We start from the raw sequence: 15,328 nt of genomic DNA, 5'->3' as shown, positions 1-15,328 counted from the left end.
AGATCTAGTTTGAATTTGTGTTCGGTTTAGTTTGAGTTCATACATAAGATGGCTCGGCTTGTATAATAACATTATATTTGCAATAATAAATTACAGATACATATTAATCATTATTTTATCCGTCTCAAAATAAGTGTGGATCTTTTTTATTTTTATTATTCTAATTTGAAAAGTCAATGAATAATTTTTTGTAATATATTACCAATTTAATTTTCTTACATTGAACCTATAAAAAGTAAACCGATCATCACTGTGGACCTACTAGAGATAAATTTGATAATTTAGTCACTACTAATACAAAAAAATAATAATAAAATCATCCTCTTGAAAAGTTAAAATTTCCAAAATAAACCCTTATTTTGAAACGGAGGAAGTACATTAACATGATTAAAATAGCCGTATATTAAATAAGTTTGAATTTGAAATCATATAAATTGATATTACAAAATTTAGTATTCACAAAATTACATTAATTGAGCTCAACAAAATTTACAGTTGACTATTTGATAGATTAATTTAAAAATTAGGTTTGAGGTCCACTTATTTATTGCAAATATAATTAAAAGGAGCTTTTTACTTTTTAAGGCAAGAAAAAACTTTCATTTGATAAAATTAAATATAAATATAATCCATATAGATACAATAAATACTATGAACAACCCGATTTACTTGGAGTCCCATAAAAAGTTACGATACCATATTAGAGTAATTTTGTATAGAGGAAAAAAAATCAATTTATTTGGAGTCCCACACATATAGAGATAGGATTCTATATAGTCTCTATTAGAGTAATTTTGAAAAAAAAAAACAACAAAAAAAGAGTATAGTATGTACTTTTACTAACTTCAGGGGAGTTTGTGTAATTTCTCATTTATATAAATTTAAGCGGGACCCACCGGTTTATTCAGACTGTCTTAAATCAGCGGCTGTCCTAGTTCTGTGTTTGAGATATCTATCTCGTTCATTTAAATCTCTCTCTATTTCGTTATTTCATCTCTGAGGCTCCTCTCTCTCTCTCTCAATCAAACTTACTGTCACATAGAGAGTTCGTAGTAATTTTGAACACTCCACCTCAGTCTTGCTTCTCGACTCTGCTTTTCCGGTGATGTGAGTGAAGTTTTTCCGGCGAGATTTGGCCGGAGAATGGCATATATGTGTGCGGACAGTGGAAATCTAATGGCAATCGCTCAACAAGTCATCAAGCAGAAGCAGCAGAGAGAGCAACAGCAACAGCAGCAAGAACAGCTCGTCACTGTCAACCCTTTCTGTCTCAGCCCATGGACCACGACCCACCAGGGTCTGTCTAATAGCCCCACTTTGAGTTACGGACTAACGGGTGCCGGGTTCACGGATCCGTTTCAGGTCGCCGGAGCGGCGGACGCCTCCGGAGAACATGGGTTTCAGTTCCCGAGCTTGGAGCACCACTCCACGGGGTTTAGATTTGCTGATTTTGGTGGTGGGTCTGGTGGCGAGTTTGACTCGGATGAGTGGGTGGAGAGCTTGATGGGCGGTGGAGATTCAACGGAAAGTTCGAATCTTCCTTCTAGTTGCGACGCGTGGCAGAGTAACCCCGAGTTCACTCTCTACGGCGCCGATCCGTTTCCTACTTGCCCGAGTCGACTCAGTATCGCTTCATCTCCGCCAACGGAACTCAACAGAGTGCTCTTTTCAGAAACCCAGAAGAATGTCAACTCTCTGCAACCTCCGAATCAACCCACGTGGGTCCCAACGTCACCGCCTCCCCCACCGCCGATAGCGGTGGCGGATTCTAAGCCCACTCTCCCTACACAGAAGAACGACGTTGCAGGGGGTTCCTCTTCCAGTTCGCCGGAAACAGATTCGTCAAAGCCGTTGCTTAAAGCTTTACTCGATTGTGCCCGAATTGCAGACTCTGAACCAGAAATGGCTGTGAAATCACTGATTTGGCTCAGGGAATCGGTGAGCGACCACGGAGACCCGACTGAGAGAGTGGTTTTCTACTTCACCGAAGCTCTCTATAGCAGAGTCTCTTTCCGAGCAGAGAGAAGACCAACCACCACCACCACCGTCGACGCCATTTCCGATGAACTCACGCTGTCATACAAAGCTCTCAACGACGCTTGTCCGTACTCCAAATTCGCCCATTTGACGGCGAACCAAGCAATCCTCGAAGCCACTGAGAGAGCAACGAAGATTCACATCGTGGATTTTGGGATCGTTCAAGGCGTTCAGTGGGCGGCTCTTCTGCAAGCTCTGGCGACTCGACCCGCCGGAAAACCCACCAAAATCCGGATCTCCGGTATCCCAGCTCCAGCACTGGGTACTTCTCCGGCGCCGGCGTTGTGCGCCACCGGCAATCGGCTCCACGAATTCGCAAAGCTTCTGGGTTTGGATTTCGAGTTCGTTCCGGTTCTTACACCCATCGAGGAGCTAAACGGGTCGAGTTTTCAAGTCGAACCCGATGAGGTATTGGCCGTGAATTTCATGCTTCAGCTCTATAACCTTCTGGACGAGACTAATGTCGGCGTCAAAACAGCTCTGAAACTGGCCAAATCGCTAAACCCAAGCATTGTAACACTCGGCGAGTACGAAGCAAGGTTGAACCGGGTGGGTTTTCTGAACCGATTCAAATCCGCACTGAAATACTACTCAGCTCTATTTGACTCGCTTGAACCCAACTTGACCCGTGACTCGCCGGAGAGACACCAGGTCGAAAAACTCCTCCTCGGCCGGCGAATCGCCCGAGTCATCGGACCGGACGAATCGGGAATCGGAAGAGAACGAATGGAGGACAAAACCCAGTGGAGGGTTCTGATGGAAAGTGCCGGTTTCGAATCGGTCCCACTCAGCCATTACTCAGTGAGTCAAGCTGAAATACTTCTCTGGAACTACAATTACAGTTCATTGTACGCTCTGATTAAATCATCTCCTGGGTTTCTCTCTCTAGCTTGGAACGATGTCTCTCTCCTCTCTGTCTCATCATGGCGTTGATCTGGGTCTGACTAGAAATTGTTGGGTTCCTTTCCACCTGGTCATTTTTCTCCAGTGTGGAATCAACTTTTGTGATTAGGTCTCCGCCATTGATGATCTCTTTTGGAGCTTCTCAATCGGATCTGAGAAAGAAACAATCTTTGGTCTGATTTGATTAAAAGAATACCATTATAGATAGATCTTTTGAATTTCTTTTTCTTTTGGCTACTTTTGTTAACTTTTGCAGCTTGATTTTATATCTATCTGTTTATATGGCTAATCTTTTGGTGTATCAGATTTTGTATATAATTTTGTTGCATTCATGTGTATTTGCTTTTAGTTTTTCTAAATTTTGATCCATATGCAGAGAGGAAATTTAATTTATTGATAGTGGGTGTGAAATTGATTTTCTATTTTTGAGGTATGTCTACGACTTCCTAGTGTTTACTTGCTTGTGCAATTAGTGAAATCAGAATTCTGAGGTAGAAACGTGTCATTGTCTTCCAGGTTCTTTATTTGGTTCTTTACCTAGAATGTGTAGTGTTTTTGTCAAACCTCGTTTGGTCTTGAATTTTTATGATTTATGTTTTTTTTATTTTCGGAAGTTATTTTTATGATTTATGTTGCCACTGAATCTTCTAGCTGCACACGGTTCGGTTTAGTTTGGTTTACGGGGTTTTAGATGAGATTGAACCAAATTGATTCAAACAGTTTTATAAATTGGAACCGAATAAAAATGTTGTGTTTTGTCTAACCTCTTTTGGCCTGAATTTTTCTGTTTTTATGTTGCTATTAAATCTTGTAAGTGCACAAGGTTCGATTTGGTACCGTTTTAGATGAACCAGAACCAAATTGATTCTAACGATTTTAGAAATTGGAACCAAATCGAAATATTGGAACCGAAGCATATTAAAAGCAGTGAAAAGTTGAAAACCCTAAAAGTTCTCTAGCTCTAGCTTTTTGGTATTATGATTGAATGTTGATGTATATTGTCGCATGGAAACCGAACTGAGATGGATTCAGAGATTAACTGATTCTAACGTTTTCAGAAATATTGAAACCGAACTGTTAGAAGCAATGAAACCCTAGAAGCTCTCTAGGTCTTGCCCTTTTTGGTATATAGTTGAATGGTGCTGTATATTGTCACACTTGTTTCTATATAGTCTTATGAGCCTAATTCTTGATTAGCATTTTAACATGCATTAGAAGGATTGCACACGGTCTGGTTTAGTCTAGTTTTGAGATGTATCAAAACCAAATCGATTTTAACCAGAAATATTAAAATCAAATAAAACCCAAATCGATTTTAACAGTTTCAAAAATATTAAAATCGAATAAAACCATTAGAAAGCGGAACCTGAAATTTCTTTATGCTTAATTATTGATGTATATTGTCACTCCTTTCTATATAGTCTTGTAATCCTAATTATTGATTAGCATTTTAGTATGCTATAGACACTTGCACACGTTCTGGTTTAAATCTGAATCTGGTTCTGAGATGAATCACAACCAAATCGATATTAACGGTTTTAGAAATATTAAAACCAAATAGAATGGTTAGAAAGTGGAGCCCTAAAATCTATTTATAGTTGATTATTGCTGTATGTTGTCACAGTCCTTTCTATGAAAGGGGTATATACGGTTTAGTTTAGTTTCGGTTTTGACTTTTGAGATGAATTAGAACCAAATTGATTTCAATTTGTCCAATTTTAAGATGATTCAGAACCAAATTGATTTTGTCTGTTCCAGAAATATTAAAAGAGAATACTTTCATTAGAAAGTGAAACCCTAGAGTTTCTTTAGCCCTATCTGGCATATAGTTGATTGTTGATGTATATTGTCACTCTCATTTCTAATAGTGTTATGAGCCTAGTTCTTGATCAGCATGATATAGAGCTTGAAAGAGGAAAAAAAACGCAAAGAGAAAAGAAAAAAAAAATGTTCCGTGTTGAACCACTTGTCTTGCTTCTGGATTCTTCCTATTAATATGTAATTTGTCAACTTTGAAAGTTTTAAAGTTTCTTTACTTCAAAATTGTGTTCTTTAAATCAGCTTTGATACGAACATTGTTTTTCTAATACTTTATTTCCATCTTTTTACTTTATTTTTTGTTAAAGTGTGTTTAAAAATAAAAAATAAATAGATAAATAAAAGAAGGAAAAAGGAGTTTTAAATCATCATGACTTGTAAAATAAGATGATAGAGTCAAGAATGCATCTACAAGTCCAAAGGACCATTCCCATCTCTCTCTTTCTCTCTCTCTCTGTGTCTGATCATTGATCTTGTCTTTTTTCATGACGGGAAACTTCCTTCTTTCCAGCTTTAATGTAAGACTGTGGACCAGTTTGTTCAATATGTGAAAAACAAAGTGAAAAAAAGCATGACAATCATCCATCAAGAAATTATTATATGGCCCCCAACAAGGGTTTGAAAACTAGGTAATGGAGATGGGAAGAAACCTTGAGGAAAGCGTGCCCTAGGGTTTTCGGGTGATTTGGACGCAATGGTGAAGTCCGTTTGCCGATCTAATAATCGGATGGACTTCATCCCTAAGGAGAATTTGCTATCATCCCTGGTAAGGGGTACCTCCCCAATGCCATTTGAATCTAAATTGCTCACGGGATACCTCCTTATACCCCTCACACCTAGTCACTGGATTGAACTTATTACAACCGGTGGTGATTTGTGTCATTACCCTCCATGTGATCACACAGTGTGACCACAGTGGTAAACAAGGTCAAATTATATTTTAAAAGTCATGTTTGTCGAGAGTAAAAATAATGATAGTGGTTAAATAGTATTTTTATAATTTTGAAACTGTCTTCAATCATTAATAGGAGGAAATTGTTATTCTAGTCTCAATTGGATATGTTTTTGATTTTCGGGGATAAGGAGGAGAAGTTTTCGGGCCGACTTCCAACACCACTGCAACCTCCACCATCAATTCATGAGCCCTAGCCACTGGACCCATTATTGTATGCAAGTGTATAAGTTTTACTTCAACTTTATTTAGCTTTTTGCTTATTTATACGTCAGCTGGGATGATGATTTATTTGAACTTTTTAGTGGCCTATTATGCTATTTGTATATAAATTTTATTTAACTTTTTATTTATTTACATGTCAATTGATGATATTGATGATTGGCTAGAATCGTGTAATAATTTTTTCAAACTTTTTAGTGGGCCATCATACTTTTTCTTTTTTAGGTAAAAAAATGGGGCATTATGTTGCATGTTGTGGACTCGTTCAACAACTTATTTCAAGTAATTCGTTGATGTTTCAAAATAATATTTTAATGTTAATTAACACCTTATTATGAGAGTTATCAAACTAAATTGAGTTTTGAAGTAATTTGTTGACTCCTAAAATAGTATTTAAGTTGTTGAAGGCATTATTAGAACATGTTGTGTACCATATAATTTAGGAAGAAAAAAAAAAGTTGTGTACCACACACACACACACACACATATATATAAACTCATGGTGTTTGCAACGGTAATAATATCAAGAAAGAGTTTAAAAAATTAAAGTCCTTGTGTAGGAATAATTGGCAACCAAAAAGTTAGGATCTCACTTTAACAGTGCCTTCTCATCAACTCTTCAATCTAACATTGTTTTTCAAAATAAATATTACTTGTGTTTTAGAGTCTGTTTGGATAAATACAAAGGATAATAATTGAGTAAATGGTTATTTAATTATGAGAATATTGAATGTAAAACAGAGAACAATGCATGTCTCAATTCTGTTATTTCTTCACAATTCTTTTCATTTGCAGTGATAAGGCTGCTTTATTGTGATTTGATCTCATATTTGAATTCGAAAATCTCTACCTGCAGAGATATGGCTACAACCATATCATGCCCGCAATCCAAACCGGATAGTGTAATAGCAAAACTCTCTCAACTCACATCCTCGACATTGATAGTTTTAAACTTTTTAGAATTAAATTTCAGTTGATCCATGATATATGTTTCATATTTTGTTTCCTTTTTGTTTGTTTCGAGAAATATATTGGTCAATTCCAATTCTTTCTTTTTCTCTTGATTCTTTTTCGATTGAAATGTATGGGTCCATGGATCTATATAGATCATGTTCATGGATTAACGAAAATGTGCAAAAACTCTATTTGCCTCTGCCATTCTACTAGTCACTTTCTTTTTGGGTACAGCATCGCCACTCCCTTTGGCAGCATCCACTAATTTGGAACTTAATTTGGAAGCCATTTTTCGACCTGAACGTTTTCGGGATGTCGCTAATAACCAACGAATAGCAAATGTTTTTCCTTGTGTGATTTTTCCAGTATGTATCCGATGATATATTATGGAATGCTTAAAGAAGTCAAACACGAGAAGTACCTTAATGCTTCTATCATTATGATGAGATGGTATCATAAGCTAATTGAATGTTGACACATGGTGATAGAACTTACTAAATAAATATATTTTTTCTTATATAACAAAATATAATTTGTTAATAACACAAAAATATTGTATCACTAAAGTAGGGAAGACTATCTTGTCACACGCACAATAAAAAAAATTAAAACAAAAAACATTATTGACTTCCAAAATAAAAAATCGACTTCATTAAAACCAAGTTTGAATTTGACGAAGCAAAAAACAAGTATACCAAATTTATTTGAATGTTAAGTAAACATATGGTTAACTTGTGAAAATCTACAATACTTCATGGGGATTGTACCTTTAAGATTTTTAACCGTTGGATGCAATGATAAGATTTACCAAATCAATAATCGATCGGTCGAAAAATTCCGGAGTGCGGTACCATCGAAGTATAGTAAACTTTCTTGGTTGATGTCTCTTATAACCAAATGGTAGGTTTTTGGATTTGGGATCAAATAGATGAAGGTGTCCACGTCATTTGTTATAGTCTGTAGATTAGATCTTAATGGTTTAGATTTGGTACCAGCCCACTTTCATAGATTTGATTTTGAAAGTGACTAAAGTGCAACATGCTTTGGCAGCCCAATATTGACACAAATCAGATTAATAGACTGACATCTAAATCTCAGTTTTCAAATATCTTAATTGTATGATTCAATTGAAGACATCATTAAAAGCAAATTATTGTTAAGAAAAGAATTATATATTTATTTTTTTGAAAATTCACTAGACCTCTAAAAGGGAGACATAGTATCATTTAGACTAACGAAGAATGCTCGCCTCAGGTCATATAAGTAAAAATTTTCTTCTTATAATGAGGTGGTTCAATAAAATATAAAAAGGTGTTAAAATTGTAAAGAAAAGAAAATAATGACTACAAGAAATAAAAACTTCTAGAAATATTCACAGACTATTCAATCGGCTCCTCCTCCGATGAGAAAACCACCGGTGAACGAGCTCTGTGGAATCGTTCCAAATTCCAATGCATCTAAAGTTGAACCCATTGTTAGAGCCGTAAAACAACATTATCGAAGATGAACACGAGCGAGGCATTAGCCTACCACCACCACTGTCCATGAAAGACAACATCAATGTGGAGGAGTACATACTCGAAGGCTTTCGGCGGTGGAATGGTAAACTACTTATCCTGAGACGAAGACATCGCCATTGATCAATTCAACTCATAACTCACATTGTCCGATTCACTAAAGTAAAAAACATTGTTTGATTTTAAATTTGGTTTGAGGCTTTCAACAAATGGTCTCAGCAAAAGTGATTCAAAATACTAAAGCAATATATTTCGTTGCGTAAGAGAAAAAGAGGGGAAGAATCGGTTTCTATTTCCTGTAGTTATCATTTTCTTTTCTTTTAAAACTTTAACACATGTTGATTTTTTATTGGACCACTTTATCATAAGAAGGAGATTCCTTCTTATGCGGACGGAGACAAATATTATTCTTTTAAAAAATAATAAATTAAATCAAGTTTCAAAATACTGCATTGATTATTAAAAGTAAATTAAGGGTTAAAATCACCAAACTCTCGTATACTTTTAAAATTGTGCAAAAAATCACAAAACTCTATACACTTTCAAAATTGTGTATAAAATTCCTATTAAAATTTTAAAAAAACTCCATAAAGTAATTTTTTTTTATCAAGTTGCCATCATATACGCGACCGACCCGTTAATTTTGAAATTAAAAAATTGATCTTACCATTTAATCTTAAATTAAAATGCTAATAATAAATTTTATTTATTATTTTTTTTTTTTTACACTTCTTCTAAGTGTACAATGCAGGACTACTACCATTAGGCCATCTGCACCAGCCTTTCCGGATTTTTGCTCTCTAAAAACGCCACATCAGCTTTTCAAGAGCTACATCAGCAATTGCAAGAGTCACGTCAGCAGTTTTCACTCTCTACTCCATCAGGCTCTCCGAATTTTCGTTCTCCAGAAAAAATAATAATAATAAATTAAAATTAATTTTTTTTTTTTTAACTTTTCCTAAACGACTATATTTTTAACAGCTATATTTGCAATGGCTATATTTTCTCAACGGTAATATTTTTCAATCAAACAATAATTTTTCAAATTATTAAAAAAACTACGATTAATATTATAATTTGAAACAATAGATTATACATTATGGATTAAAAAAAGCAAATTAAACAAAACAATTAAAAATAACTTAAACAATACAATATCCTATATTAGAATAAGAAATTAAATAGACCAAGGATTACAAAATTCTATGGGAACTTTGGGGTGGACCATGAATTCAAAGATGCTAAAATCTCATTTTGTCGTGCAATAATCCAAGCTTTCCCCGCTTCTGTTGGTGCCGAATTTGGATCTGTTAATATGATTTCCTTCTCTTCAAGTCTTTGTTTCTCTTTAATCTCTAGCTGTCTTGTCTTCTCTTTCTCCATTTTTCTTACCTCTCGTGCTACTTGGGCATCCTGCATTTTCTCCTGACGACTCTCAAAACGGGTGCTGATATTATTAAATTTCGAAACGAATGAAGTTTGCAATTCATTCGCTGAATTAATTTTTGCTCGACACCGCTTCACCACTTTTCTTCTTGCTGGTCTTTGTAGTTGATATTCTTCCACACCAAGTGAATCATTTTCCCCTACGTGTGGTGATTTTTCAGTTGAAGTTCCATCTGTCGTGGCTGCATGACTTGACAGAGTAGATGGTAATGAGTGTCCAACAGACTCATTAATGTCAAAGTCAAATCCACTCCTCTTCTTCGGCTCTTTTTTCTTTTTTCCTTTACCTATTTGTTCGGCACAATGTGAATTCCATTTATTGTTATGCTTCAAGATCTCCCAACAACTTTCTAACTTAAATTCACCACCTGTTTGGCTACGAAACAGGTCTTTAGCTAGTATTATCTACACGAAAAAAATAACAAAAAATTAAAAGCCAACTATTTAAAATATTTACAAGTTATATTTAAACAATAAATAACTCACCATATCATCACTGTTGAAGCCATTATGATGATTCATTTCTATGGTAGTCATGCAGCCGGAAAATTTACTGATTTTTTGTTGGATCACCCACCAACGATTCATCAAACCTCCATCATTTCGCTCAGTTGGAACACCAATATGTTGTTTATATTGTTCCATAATTTGTTCCCATAACTTCTTCTTACTTTGGTCTGCCCCTGTAATCGTATCAGAGGTAATGGACAGCCACGCCCAACATAAAGCCTCATCTTCAGCCTTGGTCCAATTATTATGTTGGATAACCGGTTGTTTTAACGGGGGTTTTGAATTACTTGATTGTGGAACACTAGTACCACAATATTGATGAGAAGTTTGGGATGGTTGATGAGAAGTTTGGGATGGTTGATAAGAAGGAAATTAAGAATCTCCTCCATAAAATTTGATATTGTTTTCGTGAAATGGCAAAAACTCATCATTTAATGGGTTGAATTGGGTATTGTAATAAAATGGATATTTAGAATCTATGAAATCAAAATGACTTTGAAAATAATAGTTAAGATTGAGAATATACAAGAAGAAATAAGTTGAATGGTAGATAATAGAGATGTGTTAGATGTGATGAGTGATGGTAGGAGTTGGGGTATTTATAGAGTTTTTAAAATTTTTAATTAATTTTTTTTTTGAATAAAGTTAAAAAAATTTGAATTTTAAAATTTTTAAAAAAAATTATAATCGTTAAGGCACTGTTTGTGCCAGTCAAATAGTGCCTTAACAGCCAAATATACTATTTCGCTTACATATTTAAAATTTAAAGCAAAAAAATAAAAAATAAAACTAAATTTTAAGGGGAAAAAAAAGGTTTTTTAATTTATTTTTGGCCTATTTTTTTTTGGACAAACAATGCCTAAATAATATATTTATTATTTAATGAATTTTATTTTATATTTTTTTTCTAAAAAAAGCTCTAAATAACCTATTTTTAGATTTTAATTCAAATTTTCTTTTTGCCAAACAGTACCTTGTGCATAACCGTTGCATATAAAAACAAGACACGCCTAATGCAAAATGACGCCGTTTTGTATTAAAAAAAATAAAAAAATAAATTACAGCGATCACGACCCGACTCACAGATTATTGCGAGTCGTTCCGCGATTACTATTGACTCCATTACCTTTAGCTAGGCCGCTGGTTGGAAATGGCTTTGAAGAGCCCCTCTGCGGGTGGCATTAGTGTACTACTACTACTACTGATCAGTAAATACAATATGATGATGTGATGTGAACAACCTTTTGAATACAGCCTGCCTCTGCAACCTGTAGTCCACTGCAACTTAACAACTTGGAGGGAGACACCCTCTGCAACTTCATTATATAAAAATTCATATATATATATACAGTATATACACATACTTTCTACACTATGTACATACATGGACGACAAACCAGTACAGCAGGTTGCCAGTGGTACAAAAAAGTAGCCGTTTTGATGTGAGTGAATGAGTGTGTTGACGCAGCTGCAGGAGGAAGTTACAAGTGGGCTAATCCGTCAAGTCGGTGGTTTGGGAGGATTAGTGACGTCATTTACTGTGGCAACGGTCGGGTAGTACCCATCTTATCAGATGTGTCCATAGATTACTGTGTCCCGCGTACTACGTAAGATTTTCCATCACCAACTCTATTTTTTTTTGTTTTTTTTACTGTGTGTGTATGTGTATTGTGCAGCACACTTTTAACGCTTTTAATCCATGGACAAAATTGTAATTTCAAAGTCCGGATAAGTATTTAGACTCTCCCCTTCGACAAGAAGTTCCATCATAGAAGTTGTGACATAACACGATTAATAGTCAAAGTTGTAACTAGGGCTAAATCGAAATCGAATTTTCAACGTTTATAAAAAAAGAATTAGAATCAGAATTGTTGGAATATGAAATCGAAATGATTTTCTTTAGATAAAATTGCCAATGGTTCTATTTATTTTTTGAAAAAAACGTATATATAGATTGTAAGAAGTTAATATAATTGTAAATTGTTATTTTAATGACCGACAATATAATGGAAATGGTTCGGCACCAAAGGATTTGGAATTAAAACCGAACTAAAATTTATCCATTCCTTTGGTTCTTTGTGCACCTATAGTTGTAATGACTCTAAAGTCTAAACCTTTTGCAATAGCAATTTCTTGCAATTTCAAACCATTTGCTTTAGATTTTAATATTAAAAAAAAAAAAAAAAGATTTAAAATACATATATAATGGTAATAACAATGCATTCAATTCAATAATTATTATTCAAATAATTTAAAGATGCTCAAGGCAGTTGGATCAGTAGTTCTCACCCATCGACCAACTCTGTTTTCATCACATTTAACATCTGGCCGGAGAACTTCATGCGTCAGATTCCGGCAGGCTGCGGCGGGAATGAATCAAACTTATCAGAAGGTCGACAACATGGAACAGAATCAGAACCCCAATGGAAAAACTGGGTTGGTTCTCTTAATTCCCCGTTAACAGCATGTGTATGTGCTGTGTAAGGGTTTACTATTTGGTACTTGAACACATTTACTTGAGTATCAAGTTATAATATATTATGACACATTCAGCTAACTATTAAAAAACAAAGAATCTTTTTACGTGATTGGAATCTAACTTGTGAGACATTTTTACGTGATTGGAATCTAACTTGTGAGACATTTTTCCATTTCATGGAGTGATTATTTATTTAGTCTTGTTGTGACACATGCATGATGCATGGTATGGGAAGGAATGCGATGTCTCAATAGTCAATCATTTGGGGAGGGCTGTGCAACGAGGTCTGATGAAGAAGGATTTGGAGGAATGTATGGAGGGAACCAGTCTCTTCCCGATAAGGAGTAGGATAAGATTATCCATGGAAATTATCCCGGTATCTCTCTATTTATAAACTTCATTTTTTTTTTTTTTTTTTTTTTCTGAGAACGATTCTATATGCATAAAGAAAGGATGGAGATCAATACACATAAGAGATGGTCTGGAGAGGGAGCGATGATCTTCTCCCTCTTCTGTGCAACTAATTATTGAATTCCGAATTCCCATTAGCGATTAATTATTAGTAGTTCTGTATTAATTTGTTATCTAATCTCTAATTAAGTATACATGCGTGTGTGTTTATTTGTTTGTTGATTTGTTGAGGGTGTGGCGAGAGCCAAGGAAGCGAAACGAAAGAGCAGGAAAAGGGACGAAACCAAAAGAATGTGCCGCAATAGGCTAGTTTTGTGTGTCGGGGGCTTGCTCGATTCCCGTAAATTAGTTGAGACAAGGTCCCGAATACCCCAATTATTGAAAAAAAAGAAAGGCTAGTTTTGCCCTTCATCTGATATCTACTAGAACCAATACCATTCTCTACCTAAAATTCTTATACATATAGATAGGAGTTAGATTAGTAGATGCTGGTAGTTAAAACCTACCACTCCAAAATCTATCGAATGCACTAACCTACTCGACTATGGAGACATCTTCGTTAATGTGACAAAGATTGATAGCATAATGCCTTCAACATTAATGCCTTTAACTTTAAGAATTTATGCTCGATTTAAATAAATGAATAATCTTTAAGCTTGAATTAAATAAAGGAATAGATTTGAAAAGAAATAAATCTTGCAGTTTGATCCTCAAAATTTAATAACTATTAATCAAAGGTAAGAGTGATATATTATAACAATTACAATGCACTTATTTTGGGCATAAATTTCAAATAACATTTTTTCACTTTGTAATTGAAATTTAAATATTTAAGCTATCTTCGGTTATATGGAATTGGAGTCTTGGAATTCAAATCGGTAGAATGTCCAATTATTATTTTTTTTTTTTCTTTCAAAAGTTCAAACAAAAGCACATACATTTACAACTTGAATGGAACATATATCCAAAATTTTTTCTGGAAAGAGCTCATAAAATCAGAGCTAATGCCCATTAATTCCAATGAATAATGCCGAAGATTTGGGCCGAAAGAAGTCTGGTAGGATCCACTAGAATGATATGAAAATTGGGCCTGGATAATTGGGCCTTTTTAATTTGGGCCGCAACACGCACCAATAAATTTGGACTAGTTACCTCTTTTATATGGGTTGGAACATTTGTCCCTATATTCTTCTAATTTTATTTTATTTCTATTGAATATTCTTCTAATTCGTATTGGTTGTGTTGAGTACTTACAAATCTGAAGGTGTACTATTGTTACAAGTGGAATTTGTTCCGAATTGGATGGAGGTTGAAGTGCATATATAAATGCGTAAGTATACAATATTACTTAATAACTTAAATTTTTGGGACAAGCACTCACCCGTTACAATTGGTATCAGAGTTAGACACAATCCTTAATCTGGTATCACGCCAAATGTCTCGCCCGAAGGTTGTTCGGGTTTGACTTCGGGTAGGTAAGGTAATCCAACCATAACGAAGGCATTACAAGGGTTCGGATGGGGGAGAATCTTACAAATGAAACTTGTCCTACATCGAATTTGGATGCTTAAACTTGTGGGTAAATGGATTAGCACCCACCCATTACAACTATCCATTTGAGTCAAAAAAAAAAAAAAAAAAAAAAATGTATTTAGTTGGTTTTATATATTATTTATTGACCACTTAACATGTTATACACAAGTTAATGGAAAATTTTTAGCCAAAATAATAAATAGCAAAGTAAGGGTCTTTTCTAAATTTTGATTCATTAAATACTTTGAGTATATGTTGTACTAATGGAAGAGAAAAGACATGGGTCTTTTTTTAATTTTGTGAAACTTGTTGGACTAGTGAAATCGAAATTAATGTGATCTTTTTGGATTTTAAAATTTTTTCTTAAGTACTTTTGTAAATTTTTAAGGAGTTTAGTGGGGGCATAACTAGAATTATTTTAAAAAATTGTATAGAAAGGCCCAACTGGACGTGGGTCTTTTTTGAATTTTTTGAGAAATTAGTTGGGCAGTGAATTAGAAGAGGATAGGTCTTTTTGAATTTTTTGTAAGGACGTTTATGAATTTT

At 34.6% G+C, this 15,328-nt stretch overlaps 1 protein-coding gene and 1 pseudogene across 1 annotated transcript; both read left to right on the top strand.

Annotated features, from left to right (window-relative positions):
- The first annotated feature begins 945 nt into the window (after window positions 1–945).
- LOC132266711 (SCARECROW-LIKE protein 7) lies at window positions 946–3,241 on the top strand. The gene has a single exon (XM_059767683.1). It carries the CDS (start codon window positions 1,144–1,146, stop codon window positions 2,968–2,970), a length of 1,827 nt encoding a protein of 608 aa, XP_059623666.1. The 5' UTR covers window positions 946–1,143; the 3' UTR covers window positions 2,971–3,241.
- A 9,375-nt stretch (window positions 3,242–12,616) lies between these two features.
- LOC132316367 (uncharacterized) lies at window positions 12,617–13,554 on the top strand (annotated as a pseudogene).
- The last annotated feature ends 1,774 nt before the right edge of the window (window positions 13,555–15,328 follow it).

The sequence above is a fragment of the Cornus florida genome, unplaced genomic scaffold (assembly GCF_030987335.1).
Source record: "Cornus florida cultivar Cherokee Brave unplaced genomic scaffold, ASM3098733v1 CherokeeBrave_3.0.0_Hap2_Chr07, whole genome shotgun sequence".
Lineage (NCBI taxonomy): Eukaryota > Viridiplantae > Streptophyta > Magnoliopsida > Cornales > Cornaceae > Cornus > Cornus florida.
The sequence above is the reverse complement of the archived record's forward strand: the minus strand, read 5'-3'. Positions and strand labels throughout refer to the sequence as shown.

Coding starts and splice junctions, on each gene's coding strand:
- LOC132266711 (XM_059767683.1), top strand. CDS start 1,144: ATGGCATATATGTGTGCGGACAGTGGAAATCTAATGGCAATCGCTCAA.